Source organism: Squalius cephalus (genome assembly GCF_949319135.1).
Source record: "Squalius cephalus genome assembly, chromosome: 15".
NCBI lineage: Eukaryota > Metazoa > Chordata > Actinopteri > Cypriniformes > Leuciscidae > Squalius > Squalius cephalus.
The window spans coordinates 7,102,108-7,128,853 of NC_137136.1; the positions used below are offsets into that span (position 1 = coordinate 7,102,108).

General features: G+C 38.0%; 1 protein-coding gene across 3 annotated transcripts in view; it reads left to right on the forward strand.

The window, feature by feature from the left end:
• Nucleotides 1-26,746, forward strand: part of oxr1a (oxidation resistance 1a) — a gene marked incomplete at its 5' end in the record, with an annotated part of 162,380 nt that overhangs the window by 49,984 nt on the left and 85,650 nt on the right. For 2 of the 3 annotated variants that reach the window (XM_079893746.1, XM_079893749.1), the window contains one exon: nucleotides 17,617-17,836. In XM_079893746.1, the coding sequence (XP_079749872.1) occupies nucleotides 17,617-17,836 (220 nt within the window). Of the gene's footprint in view, nucleotides 1-17,616; nucleotides 17,837-26,746 lie in introns of those variants that run through there. The other variant, XM_079893747.1, reaches the window with a different exon arrangement.

The following is a 26,746-nucleotide window of genomic DNA, read 5'->3' on the forward strand; positions in this document are numbered from 1 at the left end:
GTGTATAAATTGTCAAGACATCACACATTGCATTTTTTAAAGTGCAATCAAAAAATTATTTTTGCTGCTTGCTTCTTGAACATGCTGTCAACTTAATTGCATTGGGTTCAGTCTGCTTAAAATTTGTAAAATGGAAGTTTGCTTAATCCATTAATGTTGGAAGTTTTTGTTGCATAAACTGAAAACGGGCAGTAGATTTCTAATTCCCAGCATGCATTGCATAACTTGGAGAGTAAATGTCAATGTTACTTTACCGTTCAAAAGTTTGAGGTCAGCAAGTTTTTTAATGTTTTTGAAAAAAAAAACGTCTCTAATGCTGACCAAAATACAGTAAAAATAGACATATTCTGAAATAATTAGGCTATTAATTTAATTTACAATGTAATTTAGTCATGCTGGCAAAGGTGTCTAGGATGATCATCGGTAGATTCATGTTGTTTAATGTTCAATTATTGTGCCTTTAATTATTAAAGCCAGTATATTGACCAGTCTATTGTTGTCATGATTCCTGTCCTGTGTTTCCCATTTTTGTTATTTCCTGTTCTGTGCCATGTTTTGTAGTCCTTTGTAGTCTTTCTTGTTTATTAGTCTCCCCAGGTGTTTCAGATTAACCACGCCCCCTTGTTATCTTGTTTAGCTTGTTAGTCTCTGTATTTAAACCCTGTATCTTGTTTCAGTGTTTGTGGGTTCTTGTTTGTGTATGTTGGCTGTTTGGTTCCTGTGTCCTGTTTCCCGAGTCTGAGTTTGTCTAGGTTTTGGTTTATTAAATAAAGTTTGCTGCATGTGGATCCTGCTTCCTCCTATCATTCAGCCAGCAGCGTTACAGAAGAACCCACCACTTAATGGATCCAGCAGCAGCTTTGGGGAGTCTCCAGCCAAGATGGCGGCCATGTCTGATTCTGGTTCCCAGGATGGCCGCCACCACGTTGTCTGAGAATCTCCAGCCAAGAAGGCGGCCACGCCTGATTCTGGTTCCAAGGATGGCCGCCGCCACGCTTCCTGAGCCTCTGTCTGTTCCTGAGACCGCATCTGTTCCTGAGTCTGAGCCTGTTCCTGAACCTGAGCTTCTTCACGTCGCTTCTGCTGATCCAGAGACTGTTCACGTCGCTTCTGCTGATCCAGAGACTGTTCACGTCGCTTCTGCTGATCCAGAGACTGTTCACGTCGCTTCTGCTGATCCAGAGACTGTTCACGTCACTTCTGCTGATCCAGAGACTGTTCACGTCACTTCTGCCGATCCAGAGCTTCACGCCATCCCAGAGTCTCCTTCACCGCTGGTCCTGCCCAGCACAAAGCCTTCGCCGCTGGTCCTGCCCAGTTCAGAGCCCTCTTCGCCGCTGGTCCTGCCCAGCTCAGAGCCCTCTACGCCGCTGGTCCTGCCCAGCTCAGTGCCCTCTTTGCCGCTGGTCCTGCCCAGCTCAGTGCCCTCTTCGCCGCTGGTCCTGCCCAGCTCAAAGCCCTCTTCATCGCTGGTCCAGGACTCTTTACCGGGGAGCCTCCCCATGAACATTTTGGGGGGGGGCAATACACCTCCGGACCAGCCCGATCCGCCAGGACCGCCAGAGGGGTGGTCTCCTGTTCCGCCCTGGCCGCCTGAAGGGTCGTCTCCGCCGTGGCCGCCTGAAGGGTCGTCTCCGCCCTGGCCGCCTGAAGGGTCGTCTCTACCGTGGCCGCCTGAAGGGTCGTCTCCGCCCTGGCCGCCTGAAGGGTCGTCTCCGCCGTGGCCGCCCGAAGGGTCGTCTCCGCCCTGGCCGCCCAAAGGGTCGTCTCCGCCGTGGCCGCCAGAAGGGTCGTCTCCGCCGTGGCCGCCAGAAGGGTCGTCTCCGCCGTGGCCGCCAGAAGGGTCGTCACCGCCGTGGCCGTCTTCTCAGCCAGCACTGCCCTGGCTGCCAGCACTGCCCTGGCCGCCTGCACAGCCTGCTCCGCCCTGGTCGCCTGCACAGCCTGATCCGCCCTGGTCTCCCGTTCTGCCACAGTCTCCAGGCCCTCTGCCGTTCCACGGGCCTGGCCCTCCATCCCGCCCCCGGGTCCGCCTCCGCTCCACCACCCTCCTGAACTATTTCCTGAGGAGCATCTGGAATCTGCTCCTTAAGTGGGGGGCTATGTCATGATTCCTGTCCTGTGTTTCCCATTTTTGTTATTTCCTGTTCTGTGCCATGTTTTGTAGTCCTTTGTAGTCTTTCTTGTTTATTAGTCTCCCCAGGTGTTTCAGATTAACCACGCCCCCTTGTTATCTTGTTTAGCTTGTTAGTCTCTGTATTTAAACCCTGTATCTTGTTTCAGTGTTTGTGGGTTCTTGTTTGTGTATGTTGGCTGTTTGGTTCCTGTGTCCTGTTTCCCGAGTCTGAGTTTGTCTAGGTTTTGGTTTATTAAATAAAGTTTGCTGCATGTGGATCCTGCTTCCTCCTATCATTCAGCCAGCAGCGTTACAATTGTGTCTTGCTCATCAAATAAAGTAAAAACAAGTCCTGCTGCTAGATATGTTTTCCCTGTCTATTTCTAGGGAAACATGGGGGGTGAATTTTTGATGTGGGTCTGTAAGCAATGTGCTAGCAACAACATCAGGGGCCAGTTGCATACTAGTATGACCAACTAGCAGTTAGTTCAGGGTAATCACTCTTACTTTTTGGTATCAAATTAGATCGATCTACGTTTTTATGTAACTGACTTACATAAAAAAAAAAAAATTGATGACTAACTTGTAAGACTAGTCTTAGCAGTTTATGCAACTGACCCCAGAACACCATGGCAACGCCCTGGCAACCACCCTAGCATGTTGACGTGCTAGCAGATGCTATGAGGACAGGTTAAAGTGAGGCATGGCAGAAAAGAGCAACATTTACATGAGATGTTTGCAAGCAGATGCTCTTATTAGGTTGTGTTTAAAGGCTCTGTGATTGTTTGAAGTGAAGTGAGCACTCCAGGACACACTTTAAGCCGAGCGATGGCCACGATAATCCCACTTGATCAGAAAAAGTGGATTTACAGAGTTTTAACTGCAGTGTCCCAGTTATCCTGGCTGATGAAAGCCAACCCCCTTGTCCTCCGCCAGCTTTTATCTTTCAATTCATTCATCCATCCATCCGTTTATCCCTGCGTCTCTCCCTTTCAGTGCATCTAAAGCTCATCAGAACTATTTAGCCTCTGGCCTAGGCTAAATTTGCAATGATATATTTGGTTTCAGACACACACTGTTACATCATGGAGTTCATAGCATGCACACTTGTAAAAAATAAATTCATTATGTGCAGTGGAGAAGCACTAAATATTGGCAAATCAGAGATGTATAAATTAAATTAATCTATAAACTCATCAGTATGGCAAACCGCTCCTAATAAGTTTGATTAATGTTGCCGAATCCATAAATGCATGTTTCTCTTTTGTTCATGGGAGCATAGAATTACTGAAGAAACATCACTAAAATAAGCTTTAGGCCCAAAACAAAATGCATCAGCGGTAATTTGGAAATATTTTGGATTCACTAGATATTATGCACTGTTGACAGTGTAACACCCAGTACACACCGCAAGCAGGTGATGTAACAAAACTAGAACACTCATTATAATCAACAAGGCGTATACATGGTGTAAATAAGAGATTTATTGTGCAGTATAGTCGGGTTCGTTGATTATAATGGGAGCATTTGTAAGAGAACTGCAGAAATCAAACCATAATATGAGTGACTGCGTCAGTGATTATAATGGGACAGTTCTAATACTGCTGTGTTGCTTGCTTTCTATGTACTTTAGAATTTGAATAACAAATCAGTTTTCATTTTCTCCCAATTCAGACATCACTGTATGAGTTTATATACAATGTGTGTGTAAATAGCACACAAACTAAATTTCCTTTCACACTTGATTGTTAATCTCAACAGACTGGGCCATTTGCCCAATCAGAGCAGAGTAGGCTAGAGTAGACACTACATGCATGGGGAAAATTATGTTTGTTAATTGGATATAGGAATTTAAGTTTTAAATTCAATTTGTAACTTTATTAACAACTTATTAGTATCAAAAGGCCAGCAAACATGACTTGACAACCAGCATTTATAATTTGCACAGTTAGTTAATACTGGCTTTCAACATTTATTTTAGCATTTATAATCTAAAGTAAAAATACATTTGTTAATTTAGTTTTGTTAGGTAAATTCGTAGTAGGGATTTATTTGATTGCTGGCAGTTTATCCAGCTAATTAATTAACTCCACTAATCTGAATGCATGTTTGTGTGTATTTATTTCCTGGTTGTGTGTGTGTGTGCATGATTTTGTTTCTATGTGTTACTCAATGCAGAAAAGGTTGAGAGTGTAACAGCCGTGCTGCCCAGTCGACTGTCTGCACAGGAAAGGTGTGTTTCATAAAGGTGCAACGCCAGTGTGCTGCAATGCAGCATGCATAAACAGTGGGAAATTGTTTCATTTAAGAATCTGTGTGCAGTGGGATCATGTTGCAGGCTCAGTGTCTGTCAAATTTAAACATGTTGTTCAGCATTTCATTTGTGGTTCACTTAGGAGATTGCTTTCTCTCTGGAGAGAAGCTCTCATAAAGTATTTAGCTGCCATTGTAATTTTACCAGGTAATCAGGTGGGATCTGTTTATTAGTATGAAACTAAAGCAGGAGAACCAAAGATTATACTCAGCATTCAGACATTTTGTAGACACCTACAGTATAATGTTTGTGTGTTCATAGAAACACTTAAAGATAAAGAACTTTTCTTCAGAGAAACTATTGGTCCGTCTCAAAATATCTTCTTTTGTGTTCAGCAGAAGAAATACTTTCATTCAGGTTTGAAACAACTTGAGTAAATGATGGCAGAATTTTCATTTTTCAGTGAACTATTCCTTTACGGATCACTTCAATCTCCTGATATTTGAGATTTGCTGTAATTGAGACAAAAATGTGTAAAAAAATAACCAAATTAAATGCTTTGTGATTAGATGTATTCTCAGTGTTTCTGACAATACTTTGATTGCGTGCCGTGTATAGATTGAAGGCTTGTTGAATTGAATAATGTGTATTGCTTTATATCAGGGTTTGTGTCGTGATTTTGTGATTGACAGTCCTGTGAATGTACAATGGCAGACCACTAGGCATCTGTCAGACCAACAGCATGATATACAATTAGACACGCAATGACGTTGAGGACACACAGCAAGACAAAAAGTGTTTATACGCACTTAAAAAGTCATCACCTTGACAAATAGTCAAGTGTTGTGGCTAATACTGCTACTGTATTTACTGCCATAATCTCTGACCCATGCAGGCCAGCATAGACACCCACAATAAATCGAAGATAAACCCAGAGATGTCGCATTAGTTTGTACATCAAAAATAATGGCTGCTATGTAATCCTTTCTCTATGCTGCTCACCCAGCCACACGGGCATTGCTATTGGATTCATCTTGCACGTCGACTGATGATATAAACCTCTTACTGCTTTGGCTGGTCAGCCATGTGGTCGTATGTTTACCAGTGGCTTAAGAAAGACAGAACAGGGCTGTTATGTGACAGAAAAAGCCCCTTAGAGCTGCTGTCTGGAATGTTTCAGCTCACCAAAACATGTCTTTAGCCATTATCCAACATAACTGTGATATGGATTGGTTGGTTGGTTGGTTGGTTGGTTGGTTGGTTGGTTGGTTGGTTGGTTGGATGGATGGATGGATGGATGGATGGATGGATGGATGGATGGATGGATGGATGGATGGATGGATGGATGGGATTGTGGATGGATGGATGGATGGGATTGTGGATGGATGGATGGATGGATGGATGGATGGATGGATGGATGGATGGATGGATGGATGGGATTGTGGATGGATGGATGGATGGGATTGTGGATGGATGGATGGATGGGATTGTGGATGGATGGATGGATGGGATTGTGGGTGGATGGATGGGTAGATGGATGGGTGGATAGGTGGATGGATGGATGGGTGGATTGATTGATTTTGGGTTGAAAAGTGAAATGGACTTTGAATAATGACAGAGCTTTGGACTTCACCTTAGACATTAATATCGAGAAGATGACCGCTTGTTAACGGCCCCATCTTGTGTTCCTCCGCCATCTGTTGTGTCCGGATGGAGGAAGACCATGAAGACAGTGATGGTGAAAGGGTAAAGACCAACTCAGAACTCTTAGGATAGAGATGGTTGGATGGATGGATTTACACAACTCAACATACTATATGTACTGTATGTGTATTATATGTATTGCACTGAGCGGTTGTATGTATCGCACACAATATATAGGATCAGATTAGTTGAAAACCAAACGAAGACTTGAGGACTGTGAACGTGACGTTAAGAGTTTGGGCCTATGACACTTCTGCACCTAGTGGTTGATATGGTCAGACTGCAGGCAGGAGGATGGAAATAAAAGACTGATTCAGAAAGTCATTCATTCTACCTGAGTGCTCACTCACTCTCATTCAGTGGCCTGATAATCATAAGCTTTCAAAGCGGAACAATGTTCATCATTTCTTCTTTCTTCTTTCTGTCACACAACGTGACGTGTTCAAATAGGGAGTCATTTAAAGAAGTAGACAATGGACCGCACTACCATGAAAGTCCAGAACCATCAGCAACAATTTCATCAAATGAATCTCCCACAGTTCCTTTGTCTCCTCATCGAAATAAACACTCAAGGCTGTTTCTCAGAAATGACAGCTGTTCTTAGAAAGTTTCGTGTAGATGAACGCTATTATGCTCAGTGATGAATGCTAGTATGATCAGGACTGGAATAGAGATGTGCACCTGCAGAATGAGAAGTTTTAAATCTCAAGCTCACTGTGGCAATGCACATAATACCATACTATCACAATTACCTCCTAAAATAATCACAGACAAAGTGCTTATAGACATTTCAATCCAAACAGTTCAGTTTGCGGCTGAAACTAATTAATATGAGGCAGTCATCTGCAGCACTTTCCTCTCCGGTACCGTATGCTTGGATGGTTTTATCCTGGCTCACTTTCTGGAAGCAAACAGATGTCCCACCTGAGCCCCAACATGACGGGAATTTCAAATGGATTTGTGGATTACGGCTCAGGTCAAACATCGGTCTTCTCTGCAGTTTTGAAGGAATGAACTATTGAACTGAATCTTAATGCTTCTTCTGCTGAGCTGCACTGTTCTGATTCTGCAAATAATCAGGTCTCTGTTCAATAAATCCATGGTGAACAAGATTGTTTTAAATCCATTTTTTAGTTTGGTATTACAAGAACAACTAGTCCAGTTTTCCTTTCCATCTCTTGCTATCTTGATTGCTCCCAGCCCAGATTGTGCATAGTCATGCCAGCATGATGCCTGCTGACTCTATGTGGCGGCTGATGGGATGTGAGGGTGACGTTTTCATGCCAGCTGCCCTGTGCCAGCGCAGACTGACTGGTAGATGGGAGGTGTTGGAGTGGAACGTGTGAAAATCCACGGGTCGACCCAGGAAAAAGCGCCAGGAGCCCAGACCACCATCTGAACCAAGAGTCCACCCATATGAGCCATTAAAGGCCATGCTGTAAATCTGTTCTGAACTCCTCATGTTGCCCGTAGCTCACAGCTTTTAAGCAGCAAATGTTTCATAAACAGGCGCTCCCCCGTGACCTCGTCGGCCAGTGCCGGTGGTGTAAAGCCTAATTTATACTTCTGTGTAGAGGCTCCGGTGTCTGCACAGATGCGTAGAACTGGCCATTGCACAATAAGATGACCCCTATCAACACATAAACTAGTGCTAAATATAAAGTGGTGTCCAAAAGTTTGCTTTTGGAGATTATAGTGAAAATGCTTTTTATAAAAAAAAAAAAAAAAAAAAAAAAATTTGTATAACACATTATCAGCATGGCATCAGCGTTTACACTAATACACTTTGAATTGATTCTATGGGTTAAAAAAAAAATAAAAAAATGTAAGGCTAATTTGCTCAAGCACTTTTGGTTAATCTTATATTAATTTTTACTTTAATTGCTTTGTACAGAAATTCCTGCAATTGGAAGAGGTATGGGATTTCTTATGTTTGCCAAGGCTGCATTTATTTGATCAAAAATAAAGTAGAAATGTACAGTTCCAATTTAAAAATAGCTGTATTTGAATACATTTTAAAATGTAATTTATTCTTGTGATGCAAAGCTAAATTTTCAGCATCATTACTCAGGTCTTCTGTGTCACATCATCTTTCAGAAATCATTCTAATGTGCTGATTTTATTATTACCAATGTTGAAACTGTTTAATATATTTGTGGAAACCATGATGCTTTTTTTCAATTTTGATAATTTAATGCATTCTTGCTGAATAAAGAAATTAATTTCTTTCACAAAAAAGGGGAGGGCATGCAGTTCATTGGGGGAAATAATAATAGAGCAATAGATAATAGGAAATTCTATACATTTATTAACCTCTTTATAGTCACACAATAACATAACTTTTTATAAAAAATATATATTTTTACAAATTGTGATTTTTATAGATGGGTGCTTGATCGATTTTATTGATATTTTTTACTCTGTTGAAATGTATTTCTGATGAGTGTCACATTGTTCTTTGTGTGTGTTTGTTGGTCAGTGGTCTGAAGTGAGAGTTGTTCCGCTGACCTCCGACTCATTACAGTGTGTCTTAAAACAAATGAACCTGGCCTGATTCTGCTGTGGCTCGACAGAATCACAGTGCTCTCACTTCACAACAACACATGGGACACAGTCCAACCACTTCTTCTTTCCTCTCATTCTCTCTCCTCCGTGTTGTAATTCAGTTCATTTTCCTGCTGAAATCATCAATGTTCTCCTCCAATCATATTTGCTCTCGGCTCACCGTCTCCACCAATGAGAGAGCAGGAGAGCAGGAGTGTGGCTAGCAACTGGAGAGTTATTGAGAGACTGCGGTTAACTCAAGGAACACTGTGTGTGTGTGTGTGTGTGTGTGTGTGTGTGTGTGTGTGTGTGTGTGTGTGTGTGTGTGTGTGTGTGTGTGTGTGTGTGTGTGTGTGTGTGTGTGTGTGTGTGTGTGTGTGTGTGTGACACGCAGCTTGAGAGATGTGCTCTGATTCAGCGAGGGAGAAGTCGAGGGAAAATGTTTCGGCATCACATTTAGCTCAGTAATGAAACAGACATCAGTTAAATCCCAGCGAGAATCATAAAGTTTTTGCGTCTACTGTGTGCATCATTTTCTCTGTTTTATAGTCAATTTGGTTAGAAACATAAAGGCAGTGTCAAGAGAGATGTAGCCGTAAAGTAAGGTTTGCTGCTTAGTCATAGACCTGTGCTTTTCATTGCATTTTTAAGTTTGCTACAAAAAATCCGGTGCAGTTAAATATATAAATGTATTATATGTAATACTAAAACTTTTTTTAATAGTTGTATGCTATATTGTTATCACATAATCTTATTATGTTACATGAGACCTCCAGTCATCATATTGGAAATAAATGTGTAATTATAACAATTAAGTAATTAAAACATTTTAGTATCAAGTATTTCCCATAGTGCAGTGTGCTTGATCTTCTTGTAAATGGAAGGGCAAGCCAAGCATATTGCATTGTGCCTACAGTATTCATTTCTATGTGGTGAATTTGCCTAAATCAAGTAATTTTGTCAAACTGAGCAGGTCTTTCAAGTACAGAAAATGCACATATTGTGCACAGTATAAATATGCACATATATGCATATGTGAATGATCTGCCTTACTTAAGGTGGACGAGGACGCAATTTTCTTCTAGAAACAAACTTTGTTGTAATATTTTCATGTTATCACTGTGAAGCTGCTTTGATACAATCTGTATTGTAAAAAGCGCTATATAAATAAAGGTGACTTGACTTGACATACTAGTGCAGAAATATCATTTGTAATTAGGCTATTACTTAGGTTATTAGGCTATAACAAAGCCTTATTTGACCAAACATGCATCTGGCAAAGTTGATACTATTAGAGTTATATTGACTGATTTCTGATTTATAGCAAAATATTAGTGCACATATATACTCCATATTATTTTTAATATGTTTGGATGCATTATGCAGTGACAAATATTTCAAATATGACCTCATTATTTTGCATCCAGTTATCATCTGGATAAATATATACTATTTATATATGGTTATTTTGTGGGATTAGTTCACCCAAAAATGACAATTCTGTCATTTACTCGCCCTCATGTCATTCCAAACCCGTAAGACTTTCATTCATTTTTGAAACACAAGTGAAGAAATTTTAATGAAATCTGAGAGCTTTCTGTCCCTTCATTGACAGCAACGCAACTGACACTTTGACGCTTCAAAACGTTCATAAAGAGATCATAAAAGTAATCCATATGAATTGAGCGGTTTAGTCCAAATTTTCTGAAGAGACACGATCGCTTTATATGATGAGCAGATTGAATTTAGGCTTTTATAAACATTCACCAACTCAAACATCAGTTGTGGTAAACAGAAGCTCAAGCATGTTCTCTTGATGTGCAAGAACCAATAAGGTTCATTCTCGTGTTACGCATCACGATTGAGCTTCCGCAAGAACCAATGAAGTTGAGAGAGGGAGGAGAGGAGAGAAATGGGGAACTAGAGAAAGGGTAAAATAATTTAAATTACTGAATACCTTAAAACACTCAACACCCCCAAAGGACTTATATTTCAAATGATAAGGTCTTTCTTTTCTCTACCTTTTTTTTTTTTTGTCGATGTGTATTTTGTTAAATTTCTGATATTTATTCCTACTATAAAAAAAATACATATATATAAAGAACCAATGATGTTCATTCATGTGTTACACACCAATGAATGAGGTTCATTCTCTTTTTTGATTTTTTTTTTTTTTTTTTTTGTGCTTTTTTTGCTTGCTTTTACACAGCAGTTTCCAAGACTCTGTGTCCTGAGATGTCACAGCTCTCTCTCTCTCTTTTACGAGCTGATGCTGAGAAATCGGAGAGAAAAGAAGCCATGGAGGATAAAAAAAAAAGTATGTCTCATCAGAAAATTTTGGCAGAAATGAAGCCTGCAAGCAAAGTGCTGTACAGAATGACAGTCAGTTTATAGAAAGATGACAGTTCTGCATCAGTATGTTTTGTAACAGAGGGATTGTCAGGTGAAGTAACCTATCATATCAATCAATATGATATTTCTCTCTTGTCTGTTTTATTGAAAGTAATCATAACATGCATATATGTGATGCTTTAGTAGTATGAGCTGTGATGCTTTAAGTTTAGGAATCTCTATCAGGTCACTTCCTGTTTAAAATGCTGTTTAGAGCATTTGTGTTTTCCTGAGGTTGAACATAGTGACTTATGAACCAAATAAATCATATAAAAAACAGGCGGCAGCCTCTGGTATTAAACCTCAGCACGTTGAATTTTAATGCAACTCTGGCCAAACATTTGTTCAAGCCTGGAGCTGTTTACTCCAGTGGAGACGCAGTTTATTTCACAGCACTGTTGGGAAGCTGCTTTATCACTTTACCTGCCTTATGCAACACAATTTCATTTAACACAGTATGGTTCACAAATGTTTATTTTGATTCTTAAATGCTGTGTGTGAGTTTTAGACTATCTGAGGACATTTTGGCCGGTCCACACTTCCTGAGACCCCTATAAAGGCCTCTTTCAGGGTCAGAACTTGGTTTTTAGGGAGAAGGTTATCATTAGATTAAGGGTAGGTTTAGGGTTAGGCACTCAGTTGTGATGGGTAGAGTTAGGGTAAGGAGCTAGAGATTGGATTGTGTCAATTAATGGCCTCACAAAGGTGTGTGTGTGTGTGTGTGTGTGTGTGTGTGTGTGTGTGTGTGTGTGTGTGTGTGTGTGTGTGTGTGTGTGTGTGTGTGTCCTTGCATGTATCTCAATTCCCACTAGTTTGTTTAATATCTTATCATATTTAAACAGCTTCATGCATTTCTGAAGTACAGTAGCTCGGCTTCTAACTTATTTTTCAGGAGCCTAATAAGTTTTCTAGAATTTTCTGCTGTGTAGTGAGACAAAATGTTGAATAACAGCAAACTACTAGTGCATAATATATACTACATGCTGTCTTTTTTTTTTTTTTTTTTTAAATAGCATGTTAAGATGCATTATGCAGTGATAAACATTTCAAATAGAAGAGTACTAAATTGTCACATGACTCACTATTTTACATAATCTATTTCAGTGAGCGGCGTCCAATATTTCTTGTCAATTGTATGGCGCATGCTTTACAGCTAACCTTTAAAAATATTCAGATGCACTTTTCTAAACTGTCTTCTTTCTTATATGTACGTAGCAATGAAGATTGATTTGAAGTTCATTTGGATCAGATGAAAAAAGAATAAAATATTCATCTCCGTCCAAGCAATTTTTTATAGTTAAATATTTAGCTGTACACCTCTGTTAATCACTATGTTTTAAACTTTGTTATATTTAGTTTTATTTATTGTAAAATTATCATTTAATTTGAATGCTGTCAAAATGTATTTATATAATTTCATATATTTTAATAATCACATTTTTAAATACATTTATTTTTTGTTAGTTAGTTTTTGTAATTTTTAAATAAGACTTTAAATAATGAGTTGCATGAAGCACGTCAAATTCTTGCTTTTCACTATAGCTACGTTATTCACCTCCCTGTTTTCTATTAATGTTGATCTCTTTCTATTAATATAAAATGAGTATGATTTCCTTCAGATGTAGCGTTGTCTCGTTCTGTACATCCCTGTCCTTCGCTGACTCGATTAAGCTGTCGGCTGTTTGAAAAGCAGAGGACTGTCAAGGCCAGTGTCCCATAACTCTCTCTCATAAGAGCCATGTGTAAACAGCCAAGAGTACCCACAGGAGCTGCTTGTCTCCTGTAAATGACATGTCTTTCTCATGTCCTCATTGAGTTTCATTGCATGAAGTCCGGTCATGGTAATGGCACCCGAGAGCCGTACTTGCTATTGAGGAGCGTTGCAGCGAGCGACCACATCGCTGACGTCAACCCTTCACGCTGAGATGTTTGGTTCCCTGTGCACACCAGATCTGAGTTTCGCCCGGGCTCAAATCCATCTTTCTGACTGAGATAAGCGTGTGCTGGCTTTGCCCAAATTCCCTGTTGTTTATGCGTCGTTTGCCAAAGCATGTGACTACGCTTAATCTCCAAATGTCTGGCAATGCAACACTCTCTGCGTGGAGCATGAGGAAGAGGAGAAGAAAATGCTCTTCCTCTCTCTCCTTTACTCATTAGCTGAAAGATAAGTATTGGCAGTACTGTAACACACACACACACACACACAGATCTCCTTCTGCTCCCCTCCCACCATGTCCCTGTCGTACTCTGTTGGCCACGATAAAGAGCAGCCACACTCACGGTCTCCATCATCCGCCTGCCAAAGCGTTTAATCTCTCTGCAATTTCCCACCACTCTGTTTTCCGGCTGATCCGCACTACGTCCTGTGAGTGGGGGGGATTCGGGACAGTTCTAGGGGTTCGACAGAACATTCCAAGAGAAAAAGGTGTGGGTGAATCTCATGAAGCCTGACCAGATCATATATCACCCCAAACAAAAAGAAAGATAGCTGCTTCTTTTTTTATAGTAGTTCATATGAAATAGTCAATTTTTTTAAGCATTAAGATTGTGTGCATTGTGACATTGTGTTCATGACAATTAAGCATTTTTATCTGCAGTTCTTAGTACTCCAGTGCAAAAAATCTCATTAAAGCCAAAAAATATTTTAATAGCCTTTTTAGTTATTACAGAATTTGCAAATAGTTCAAGGGACAGGATCATTTTTCATTTTACATCTAGTTTTATTTTTTAAATAATCACACTAAATGAAATGTTTAAATTGTTAGTTCTAGCTTTTCTTTTGATTTTGAAGTGAAATATGCACAGAGCCCATAAAGGGACATGAAGGGGGAAAAAATTAGATGGAGGAAAAAATATTTGTCAATGGTTTTATGTTCTCTCGCAAATGTTTTGAGTTCCCCCAAGAAGCTCTGCGTTCCCTCGGAAAAACTTTTTGCAAAACGTTTTGCGAGCGAACACGAAGTTGCTCAGGGGAATGCAAACCATTTGCAAGAGAACGCAAAAGCACTGACTTATTATTTTTCCTCCCATCTCATTTTTTTTCCCCCACCACCATGTCCCTAGGCGCTCTGTAAATATGAAGCCTGTTTCCACTGAGATCAAATAACATTGTAGGATATACAGTCATATTGTTAGATTTAAAGTTATATAATGAGATGTAGAGTCTGCTGTGTATGTTTTGTAACTATGACCCAGACATGTTTTCGTGATATTCACCCTTATACCATGGCGTCGGATGACCTTGCTTAACCTCTACCATCTTTTGCTTAGCAGCTTAGGAGGGTTTCCCAGTTCTGATTAATCTGACTTTGAAAACTGATTTTCTAATTATAACGGGAGCAGTAAGCAGTGGTTTACGGCAGATTCAGTGCAGCCTCACATAATCTTCCCCTTAATTGAAGGAGAATGTTGTTTACATAAACACTCGAGCAGCGACGGCCGGTGCTGACGGTTAAAATACAGCTTCGGCATGAATACGTTCTCCTAATCAGAGCAGAAGTCATGTGGCGAGGCGGCTGTGGTTGCTATTGTTTGAAAGGAGGCTGGTGCTTTGTTTACATCTGGTGTTACGGAGGCTGAAAGCTGGCCAGACCCTCCTCTCCCCCTCACTGTCTTTCTGAGCTGTGAATAATAGATAAAGCCACGGTGATGATTGGCACCGCATCTCATCTGTGTGGAGGAATGAAAGAGCGCTAGTTAATACGCACCCCGCATCACAGCGAGAGCAGGAACTCTGCGACGGCTCGCCATTCGGCCTTCATTTTCAATTCAAAAACGCATGTTTTGCATTTACAATAACAACAGAAGCATCTAAATGGAGGAATGAAGAATGTTTCATTACATGTGCATAAGCAGTATGTCTGACTGAACAAATCACAAACTTAACTAGTGTCGTTGATTCTTTATTGATCTATTGAATAGTTGATTGGATTTAAATAGGCAAATGCAAATGCTTAAGAATCTATGATTGGATCATCATTGCAGTGATTACTGTTTCTAGCATGTTATATGTTTGGCAACAGTTCTTCTAACCCTAATTGATTGAGTGTGTGTGTGTAGCTTTTCATTTCTTAAACAACCATGTAGGAAGACGTATTATGGCCATATTCAGAGTTGACAATGTTAAGATTTATCAGGCTCAAATTATGAAAGAATGGTTGGGAGTGAGCATGAAGAATCATTTTCACACATGAATTGGCCCCTCTGAGTCCAGACCTTAAATTCATTGAAAGTCTTTGGGATGTGCTGGAGGAGACTTTACAGAGTGCTGGACTCTTGCATTGTCAAGATATTGACCAAAAATATATGTACCTCTTGATGGAAATAACATCACAACATCAAGAGGTGCTTGTATATACAGAGAAGGATTTTGTTGCTTAATGGGTTGTTAATGAGGTGAATTATATATTTTTATGTAATTTATTATCATTCTCTCTGTATGTAAATATATAAATAGTAGCTACTTATATTAATTAACTATAATAGTAATAATGTGGCTGATAAATGTTGACATTTGGTTGCTAAGCTAACAATGCAAGAAAAATAAATAACACTTAGTATTTGGATAACAGTATTTTTTATCAATGCTTTTTGGTACAAAATTATATTTATTATCAACATCCTTCTCACTTTTACATTTTAAAGTTAATCGCTGTACATTCAGCTTACCGTTTGACAGTTGGATGTGTATTCTAAATGTTTTCGAGCTGGTTAAGAGAGAACCTTGATTAAAGTCTTGCCAACTGGCTTCAGTTTTCTGGTTGACTTGCTGCTCTGTTGTCTAACCAACTAGTTCTTGTTTTTGTTGGGCTTCCTTAACCGTGTAATCTTGCCAGCCGGTGTTTGTCTTCTGGCTGATTGCATGTATTATGCAATGGTGAGTTGGTTTGAGAGAGAGGGAGGGAATCGCACCTGGAGTCTGCCATCAACATGCAGTCAGAGGTGCTGTCGGCTCTGTTGTCAGCTGTTTATTTAGACAGGTGTCTATGACATGCCCACACATATCTCTGTTGAGTGAGAGAATCATTTCATGTTGTCTACATGCAAGGTTATTAACTGATTATTAAAGTTTTGATTGCATGATACTAATCCATGATAATCATTTGTGGCACATGGGATCAATATCTCGCTCATAATGCTCTGCAAAACTGTTTCCTCACGTATTCTCATGCAAGCAGCAACTGCACCATATGCTTATGAAATTATCACATTGAGCTTTGGTGCTTCTGCAGGAAACAGCTTTAAAATTAAATTTAGATTAAATTTGGTCTTGATCCCATTCTTCACCCTTTTTTTCCCTAATAACTTCAATGGGCTCTATATCAATAAAAATGGACTAAAATAAAAAAAATCAGTTTTTCCTATTATATTATTTTATTATTGTATTTCTATTATTTGTTTTATTTTTTAGCTAAGCAGTTTAAAGGTTATAGATTGGTCATGATGATGATGATTATTATTATTATTATTATTATTATTTGTACAATTTATTACCAGTAGGTGGCGCAATTTTAAAGCTTGAGGGACCCCCTTACATCACCTGCCAAACTGGAATTTTAATGAACATCTAAACTTTCAGCATTTTTCTTTTTTTTTTTTTTTCAGCAAATTTGATTACTAAATTTTTATTGATAACTGTAAGCATAATCTCATTTTATCATGTTTAATCTATTCCACAGAAACATAATAAATGCAGAAAAAAGTAATGCATAAATGTGAAAAGGTCTGCTTCTTTGACTCACAACAGCACATGTTTATATGATCATTCCCTCTGAGTCTTCATGATGGCAGCATTTCAGGATTGACCAGAAGATGATGTGCAGGATTCCTGGGAATGTTATTTGCTTTTTCATCTGTCCAACTTATAGGTTGAGATAAAATGTGAAGATGATTGACTGTGAGATCAAAAAATAAAGGGATCTTGACTCCAGTGATCTGCCTCTCCTTCTTTAGGTTCACTACCTGTTTTAAAGCAAATCAATTTAAAGATTAAACATTTGCCCTGAGCTAAGGAATCAAACTCTTTTTGTTCAGTGGTGTTTGAAATCCAAAAAGCCTCTTTTGAATAATGCAGCATTTTTACAGCTGCTGTTAAATTTGAGGACCTGAAGGCAAATTTACTGCACCATGTTACATTTCTCTTTTTAAGCTGCACAATATATTAGAACCTTAACGTGAATTAGAAGAAGCCGTGTTACTGAAAAACAGACATTTCCAGTCTAATAACCCATTAGAAAGAAACAGTTTCACAGTGTCACCCATTGCCTCCATATGTTGGCTTTTTTACAGATGCATGATACTACAATTATAGAGCTTTTTTTTTTTAGTTGGAATCAATCATGACAGGCCTTTAGCAGCACAGAAACATTTGCAGTCGCACACGTTCTCCGACGATCCATAACGGCCAATTCACACCGCACCAACAGACGGCAACACTTTCCGTCGGGTTTGTCGGATCAGCTCGTATTGAGCGATTTAACAGTGATTCAGAATTAGAATGTTTGAGAAGTGAGAAGTGCTGTAATCTGGTGACTGTCGGCTTTGGTCTGTGTTAATTGGACTTAAGTGTTCAAACACTGCTTGATGTGGTTTGAAGTATCAGTTCTTCATGTCTTCTGTGCTGTTTCCTCTCAGACTGAAGAAGAAGTCCCAGTCGGTGGATATCGGCTCTCAAAGCTTTCCAGCACGGCTCATCCCAAGTCTGTCCTTAAACAGATCTTCACCACCTGTTGCCAAGACAACCCCATCCGAGGTGCAAGAAAACAACACCACCAATTCCCAGTTCCGTGGTCCACGGTGCAGTGAACTGAAACGAGGATACACCATAGGTAAATGAGCATCTCTTCAGTATTCACCTGTGTGTGTGTGTGTGTGTGTTACTCCATCTCATAAGTTTCATTTTGCGCTTCATCTCTGTGTAAATGTTTGTGTGCATGAAGATGTTCACTTTAGACGAGTGAAAGTTCCTCTTCTAACCTCTTCTCTGCTCTTCTCGGCTCTTTCACCTCATTCTCAACTCTCTCGCTTTCTGCTCTTTTTCTCCTAATACTCTCATGTCTACTCTCATCACTCTCTCCTCTCTATCCTTGCTCTAATCTCTCTATCCTCCCTCTCCTTCTCATCTTTTTCTCTTTGATCTCATGTATATCTCCATTCTATCTCCTCTCATTCTCCACTCTCTCTTTTTGCTATCATCTCTCTTTCTCATCTTTTTCCTCTTTCTCATCTATCTAATCTATTCTCCATATCTCACCTCTTTTTCATATCTGTCTCCATAGTTTTTCATCTCCATCTGTTTTTGCTCTCATCCATCTCTTTCTCCTCTCATTCTCCACTCTCTCTCCTTGCTCTCATTTCTGTCTCTTCTCTTTCTCCCGTTTCCTATTTTCCTCTCTTTCTCATCTATCTCATCTCAACTCTTTTTCGTGTCTCAATAGTTTCTCCTCTCATTCTCCTCTCCCTCTTTTTGTTCTATTCTCTAATCTCTTTCTCCCCATCTCTTTCTCCTAGATCTCACCTCTTTTTCATGGCTCCATAAGTCCACATTTTCTCCTCTCCATCTCTTTTTTTGCTCCCATCGATCTAATCTCTTTCTCCTCTCATTCTCCCCTCTCTCTCATTGCTCTCATCTCTGTCTCTTCTCTTTCTCCCCTGTCTCCTATTTTTCCTCTCTTCCTTGTCGATCTCATCTCTTTCTCCTATATCTCACCTCTTTTTTCATGCCTCCATAGTTTCTCATCTCCATCTCTTTCTCCTCTCATTTTCCACACTCTCTCTGTGCTTTCATCTCTGTCTTTTCTTTTTCTGCACTCTTCTTTCTCATCTTTCTCCTCTTTTTCTCATATATCTCACATCATGTCTCCATGGTTTCTCCTCTCATTCTCCACCATCTCTTTTTGCTCTCATCCTAGATCTCACCTCTTTTTCATGTCTGTCTTCATAGTTTCTCTTCACGTTCTCCACCTTCTCTATCTGCTTTCTCATCTCATAAGTCCAATTGCTAGTGCGTTTTGGCTGGTTTTGAAGGGATTGTGAAGAGAGGTCAGAGGCTTTAGAGAGAACAGGAGACTGCTTTCCTTTCATCTCGGCCTGTTTGATTGTGCTGGTGATTTAACGGCACAGTTTAAGAGACGATTGAAAGAGACATTTCCCCAAATCAAGAAGTCCTTCAGTGCCTCTCACAGAACACAGGTTAGCAAATGGAGCTGCTTTGTGTTCACTTCATTTGCCCGCTCTTGTAAAGCTGCTTTGCCGAATGTATAAAACAGATAATAAAATATGCTCATTAAACCTACAAAACCATAAGTTGTGCTATAGCTACTATAATCTTTATTAGTATAGCTATATTTAATGGTAGGGATTTGAGCAAACTCCTGTGGTAAAAACTTAGTTAACTTGCCCCACAATAACCAGTGTTATTTTAGTATTATTTATATAGTAGGCCTATTTATTAATATTTTGAATTAGTTTTTATTTTAATATTTTCAGTTTTCATTTTAATTTTACATCAAGGTTTAGTAATTTTGTTTTTGGCTTTTGTCATTTGTACTAGTTGTTTCTAAATATTTTTATTTAGTTTTATTTTAGTTTTAGTCTTTTTAGTTCTTCAGCTTAAACTTAATTTATTTCAGTTTCAATGCATCATTTCTAATTATCATTTGAGTTTTTTTTTTTAAGTTTACATTTTTCAACTAATATTTATATTTTATTTTATTTTATTTTATTTCAGATTAATTTCAAGCAACAAAGTGATTTTTCTAAGCAATTAGACGTGTAATTTTAGCCTAGTGGATGATAAGCCAAGAGAAATCCCACTGATGACATTGCAGAAGTGAAGCGAACGGGTCTTGTATTAACCTGAAAGGGTTTATTTTGCTTTAATGATCAGTTGACTATGCCCTGCTGCTTAAATAAATGAGCATGGAATATTGATCTGAGTTGAAATTTGATTTCATTAAGTGAGAAGAAAGAGACCGAGCCATACGAGAGACATTGAACTGGCACAGCTATGTAGAAAATTTGTCGCCTGGAATAGCATCCAGCTATAGTTTAAAGTCCCCCTGTGGTGAAAATCAAGCTTTTAATGTTGTTGATAAGTCTATGTGGTGTTTTTAATATGCGTTAAGACAAACCATGAGCAAATTCATATGTCAACATCATTGCTGAGTATTTTCTCCTTAAAACGGCAGTGAACCAAAGACGGTCTCTCAAACACCGTTTGAAATCTCTGGTGTTTCTGACGTCACAAACTACCTTGTAACCGATCACGTCAACGTGAGTGGATCTCTGAGCTGGTGTGAGTGATCGGAGGTGGGGCTAATTTGCATATTCATAGAACCGCGTATACTAAATGAGGCAAGGGTGTAGAGTTACATTCAAGCTATTTTAAGGCAGGAAGATTTTTTTGAATCTGAATAAAGCCACATTTTTTTTTTATCATATTGGTGATCAAATATGATTTTTAAAGGATGAAATTATCGACTACAGGGTGACTTTAAAAGTCATTATTATCGCAATCAAGCATTCATGAGAGTCGTGTCATAATGAACGATATTTTACTATAATTTCCCACTCTTTAAGGTTATTGGTGATGTTGCTGTTCTCATTGTTTGACTTTCTCCTGTCTTTTAAAGGCAGTGCCCTCTGGCAATCACTGCAAATCACGGCACAGTTTGTCTCCTCATAGTGCCTCTAATTGGTGGAGACGACCGCAGGAGAGAGAAGTGTTATTGATGGCCGCACGCTGGGCATCTTTTCATCCTGTGTCAGAACCGCCATTAAAACCACACCACATATCCCGCTACATTTTAATAACCTGCCCTCATGTATCCCACCAAATTATACTGTCATTTCCAGCTCGATGTGAGCGATGGTTAAGAGTGTTTTAATGTTTTTAAATGAAAATGACCCTGACAGACCATTCAGTCTCCTTAAATGAGAGTGGTTTTATAGCAGGAAAGCATACATGCCGCAAGAAGTGCTTTTGGTTAGCTGCAAATGGGTCAGGGTGAGCGGGGTATAAATTCGTCCATGTGGACATAAGCCTGCAATAATGAAATAAGTGCAGATCTTGGGGTGATGTGGGAAATGCACTTCAGGTAATCAGCAGAGAAGGAGTCTGCTCCACAACGGTCACATAGGGTCCTGTTCTAGCCTTAATACCTAACTCACCTAATTCTGTTAACAAGATACTGGATAGTCTCTTATATAAGCCTCCTTTATCTGATCTTTATCCTGTAGTTCCTTAGGATGACATTATATAGCCTCAGCCTTTGGTGCTGGTTATGGTGGTATATACATGTAAAGTTTAGTGGAGACCAATTATGCATAGTTGCAAAAAGCTACATGGCTTGGTGATTCACCAAAAACAAAACAAAAAAACGTGCCTAAAACATAAAGATAACCAGCAGTTGGTTTTAACTGGACATTTAAAGTGGTCACATATTACTGTTCAAAAGTTTGGTGTTTTTTTTGTAAGGAAATTTATATTTTTATTCAGCAAAGATGCATTCATATTGATCAGAAGTGACAGTGAAGATTTATAATGTTACATAAGATTTATATTTCATATAAATGCTGACCTATCTATTCATCAAGGAATCCATTTGTTTCCACAAAAATATTAAGGAGCGCAACTGTTTTCAACATTGATAATAATAAGAAATGTTTTTTTTCAAAGCAGAAAATTCTGCTTTGCCATCACAAAAATAATTTGATATTATTTAAAATATATTCAAATAGAAAACCATTATTTTAAATTGTAATAATATTTCACAATATTACTGTTTTTTCTGTATTTTTGATCAAATAAATGCAGGTTTGATGAGCATAAGAAACATTGTAAAATCGTATACCCACCCCGAACTTTTGAACGGTAGTGTATTTAACCAAGAATTTCTTCAGTATATTATATGCCATTTAAGAAGGATGAAGAGTTGCAGTTAAACTTCAGGCGATTGATTTTAGACACGTGGACTTGATAAAGCCTCTCCTTTGAGTTTTTCTAAGTTCTCTTCAGTCGATGTTTCATGTCATCCTCCAGCCGTTAAATGTACAGTAAGCGTCTTCCTCCACATGCGATCTAACGCGGCGTCATGCGTAATGCCTCTGTGTTTCCGTTCTCATTAGGCGGCCGAGTATGATTTGCTGTCTATGTGATAGGGTGAACTGTCAGACTGCTCAAGACTGATAACAGCACTAATGGTTGTGGAAAGGTAGAATGTTTGTCCTGTTCCTCAGTCTCCTCTCTTCTCAGAAGCACTGCCTTGTTATGCTGAAATGTATTCTGAAGGTGCTGACCTGTGGGGTCAGGAGAGATTCTGTATGGGATGAAAATCTGTTTTACAGGGAAGCAACAGATGAGGGTGCAGCATGCTAACAAACAAATGTCATCCTGATGAAGAACGGTCAGGCTTGACGGTTGGGAACTGGAGCTGGGTTTCTAATTACCCACTGTCTGCTGCCCTTACAGACCTCGTACTGTCGTCTGCTGGGTATTTATGCATTCACATATTCCAGAACTATCTGAAAATAATGCCAGTGTGTTTTTCAGTGAAAATAACTGAACTTTTTGAAAGGTAATGTTAGCTGATATTAAGACCTGAAAAGTGCATTTTGTTTTGTTTTTCACTTGTTGTAAGCATAAACCACCCAAACCCAAACCCGCCTTTTGTTATTATTGGAAAATACAATTATTTACTTTTATATAAAAAAATTAAATCATATAATCCAAATATAAAAATAACATTTGATATATACATATAATAATAATATTCAAATTATTAAAACAATATATATATACAGTACCAGTCAAAAGTTTGGAAACATTACTATTTTTAATGTTTTTGAAAGAAGTCTCTTATGCTCATCAAGCCTGCAGTTAAAACAAAAAAAAAAAAAAACAAAAAAAACCGTAATATTATGAAATATTATTACAATTTTAAATAATGGTTCTCTTTTTTAATATACTTTAAAATGTAATTTATTTTGTGATGCAAAGCTGAATTTTCATCAGCAAGTACTCCAGTCTTTGGTGTCTTATGATCCTTCAGAAATCATTCTAATATGCTGATTTATGATCAATGTTGGAAACAGTTGTGCTGCTTAATATTTTTTTTATAACCTGAGATACTTTTTTCAGGATTATTTGATGAATAAAAAGTTAAAAAGAACTGTATTTATTTAGAATAGAAATCTTTTGTAACAATATACACTACCGTTCAAAAGTTTGGGAACAATAACTATTTTTTTTTTTTTAAGAAATTAGTACTTTAATTCAACAAGGATGCGTTAAATTGATAAAAGGTGATGGTAACGATTTATATTGTTAGAAATGTTTTTATTTTGAATAAATGCTGTTTTTATGAATAAATGCTGTTAACGTTTTACTCATCAATGAATCCTGAAAAAAATTATTCAAAAAAAATATATTAAACAGCACAACTGTTTCCATCATTGATAATAACTGAGCATCAAATCATCATATTAGAATGATTTCTGAAGGATCATAAGACACCAAAGACTGGAGTACTTGCTGATGAAAATTCAGCTTTGCATCACAAAAATAAATTACATTTTAAAATATATTAAAAAAGAGAACCATTATTTTAAATTGTAATAATATTTCATAATATTACTGTTTGTTTTTTGTTTTTTGTTTTTTAAACTGCAAGGCTTGGTGAGCATAAGAGACTTCTTTCAAAAACATTAAAAATAGTAATGTTTCCAAACTTTTGACTGGTACTGTATATATATATATATATATATATATATATATATATATATATACATATATATATATATATATATATATATATACATATATATATATACACACACACACACACACACACACACACACACATATATATACACATATGCATACATACATACATACATGCATACATACACACACATATATATATATATATATATATATATATATATATATATATATATGTATATATAAGCATTTTTAAATATTTGTATTTCATAAAATGTGTTTAATATTTAATAAAATATATGTAATGACCATTCGTCATTTGCAAGTGCATGGGATGAAAGTACACTATAAACTAGAAAAAAAAAAATCCCACACACTACTCAAACTTGTTTGTTTTCCCCAATTAAGTATTCAAAATAAATAGAAATACAAATATTTTAAATGTTTTCATAATATCATAACATTTCATAAATTATCTATTTTTTATTTTAATGCATATGTTTCAAATATATTTATAATATAGTTAAATTTAGATTCATATTCATATATTTAATTAATTTTAACACAATATCTATGTCTGACTGGCATCTTTCACTGGTTGTATGTATGAAAAATCACAAAAACACTCATAAATCAAGTTTGTTTGCACACAGCAGTGTCCCGCTATTACCCATGTTATTTACACACTGAAATAGATTGGTTTGGGTGTTAGGTGGAATGATGGCGGTGCAGACATAGTTACTGTAACCAGCCTTCAGCCTCCACCTGCACGCTCCATCAGCGCCCGACCTGCTGACTCCAATTCAATTAGCAGCAGTTCAATAGATTGAGCAAGTGTTGAGCTCAAGCGTGGCTTCCGCAGGCTTCTCCCAGGCTGCAAAAGGAGCCGCATATATTATCCAGTAGAAAACGTCTGTGACATTTACTCTCCTGTGCTATAAAATGCAGAAGGCCACAATGGCGGACCGATTTGGAATTTATGACTGGTCTGTTAGGCCTAGAGGAGAACTTGACAGTTTTTAGCACTGCGTTTTGTAAAGCGCTAATGTTTATTTGCTCAGATTGATGCTGTCTCGCATGTACCTGATCTCCAGCAGTGCCTGTGCATCCTTCTGTTTACACAGCCACAGCAAATGAAGACACCACTTTTGAGCAGAAAAATAGCCCTACGTCTGTCTCAGACAGGATTGACAGACACCCCCGGAGGCTTCAGTGTGGGTAACACACATTATCGACAAGCCTGTTAAACGGCAGAAATATGTGAACCATGTTGCATTCGGATCAATCACGTTCCATTCAGGTCAGCTTTAGCTGTGGTGCAGTGGCCCTTCATGATGTCGTTACTATCTATACTCTGACCTTTTGTGTTTTAACTGATTGACCCGTCTTGAACCTTATCATAGTTAATGCTGCTCATGGCCACAGCCTGGGCTTCTGGGCCATGCAGAGATCAGATATAAGAAGAAGGATCCAGGACCACTTGCTGAAAAGGTCAGGTATAATGGTGGATTACTGAGGCGAGTCCTGCCGCTTATATGAGGCTGTTTGTCACATTTCATAGTTTTATGTTAGGGGTTGTTTACTATTTAATGTAGCCTAGTCAGTTTCCAGGAGTCAGTGTCCACAGGTTTTTATCGGTCCTCTGTGAAACAAAAACAAGCTGATCTTGCATTGTTTTGTGCTCTTTTCACCTTTATGCAAATCGGGTAATGATGTAAATATTCCTCGCAAAATTGTGGCTTTTAGCATCCCTTTTAAATAAACTTTGTTTGTGCTGAACAGAATGACAATGCTCACGGCACTGTGCTATTCCAGTGCATTTAGCACCTGCATAAAATCGGTTATGAGTGCTCTGTGGAAAAGATTTCATGCAAAATACTGCATGCTAATGTGGTGCAACTATTTAGTAAATCTGAACCTCAGAGTTTGGTTTGAGGCTACTTTGGCATGTAAAATGATATAGCCGTGGGTAGAATTGTATATTCAGCTTTGTTTTATGAGTTATGTCTCATAACTTAACTATTGAAACAAAAACTAGATACTTGAGAAAAAAAAAAAAAAATATATATATATACAGTATATATATATATATATATATATATATATATATATATATATATATATATATTTCTGTTCAATGATTTGCAATAGCTGCTACCACATTTTTGAATGAAAAATAATAATAATTCTTGTAATACATTTTATTTATATAGCGCCTTTCCAAAGCACAAGGACACTTTACAATCAATCAAACCAAAACGCAGGGCCGGAGATAAGAAATCAAGCAAGAAGTTATTGCAGAAAATCAGCATGCAAACATATGTTACATTAGATTAGCACAGGCAGTGTGAAAATATAGCAACCAACAATCGAATCAGAAACTGTGAGTGTTATTATAGGTAAAATAGAATAGCTTTACTCAATTTAAAAACAATAGAAGTCAATGACAAGATCATACTGAATCAAACTCTGAATCAACATGCACCATTGCAAAATTTTCTATATTATTATGTTCACAACTTTTAATTATTACTTCAATGAGCTTGTTGGTTCTGCTCTAAATTAATACATTGATAGCTAACTGCGTGATTTGTACTATACATGTTGTACATTTCTGAAACGCATTACTTGGACAGTCACCTCTGATAATGGATCACTCTAAATTGTAATGTAGACATACACATTTTCTGTAAAGCTGCTTTAAAACGATATGTATATTGTGAAAAGCACTATACAAATAAATGTGAATGTGTGAATTGAATGAGAGAGATGCTGTGTCCTTTTTGTTGATGAATACAGATTGAAATATACTGTATGTCTGAGTAGTCAGTGTTCATTAACTCCTTCCCAGAAACAGCGTAAGAAAAACACAGCATCTTGGTTAAAGGTTAATTGTTTGCTTTAACCTTCCCTTCACAGCAGATTTGCTGTGTTGTTTATTATTGTCACAAAATATCACCTTTTTTTTATTTGTCAGGGTTCTGACTTATCTGTGCGTTTTACTGTCATGCCACAG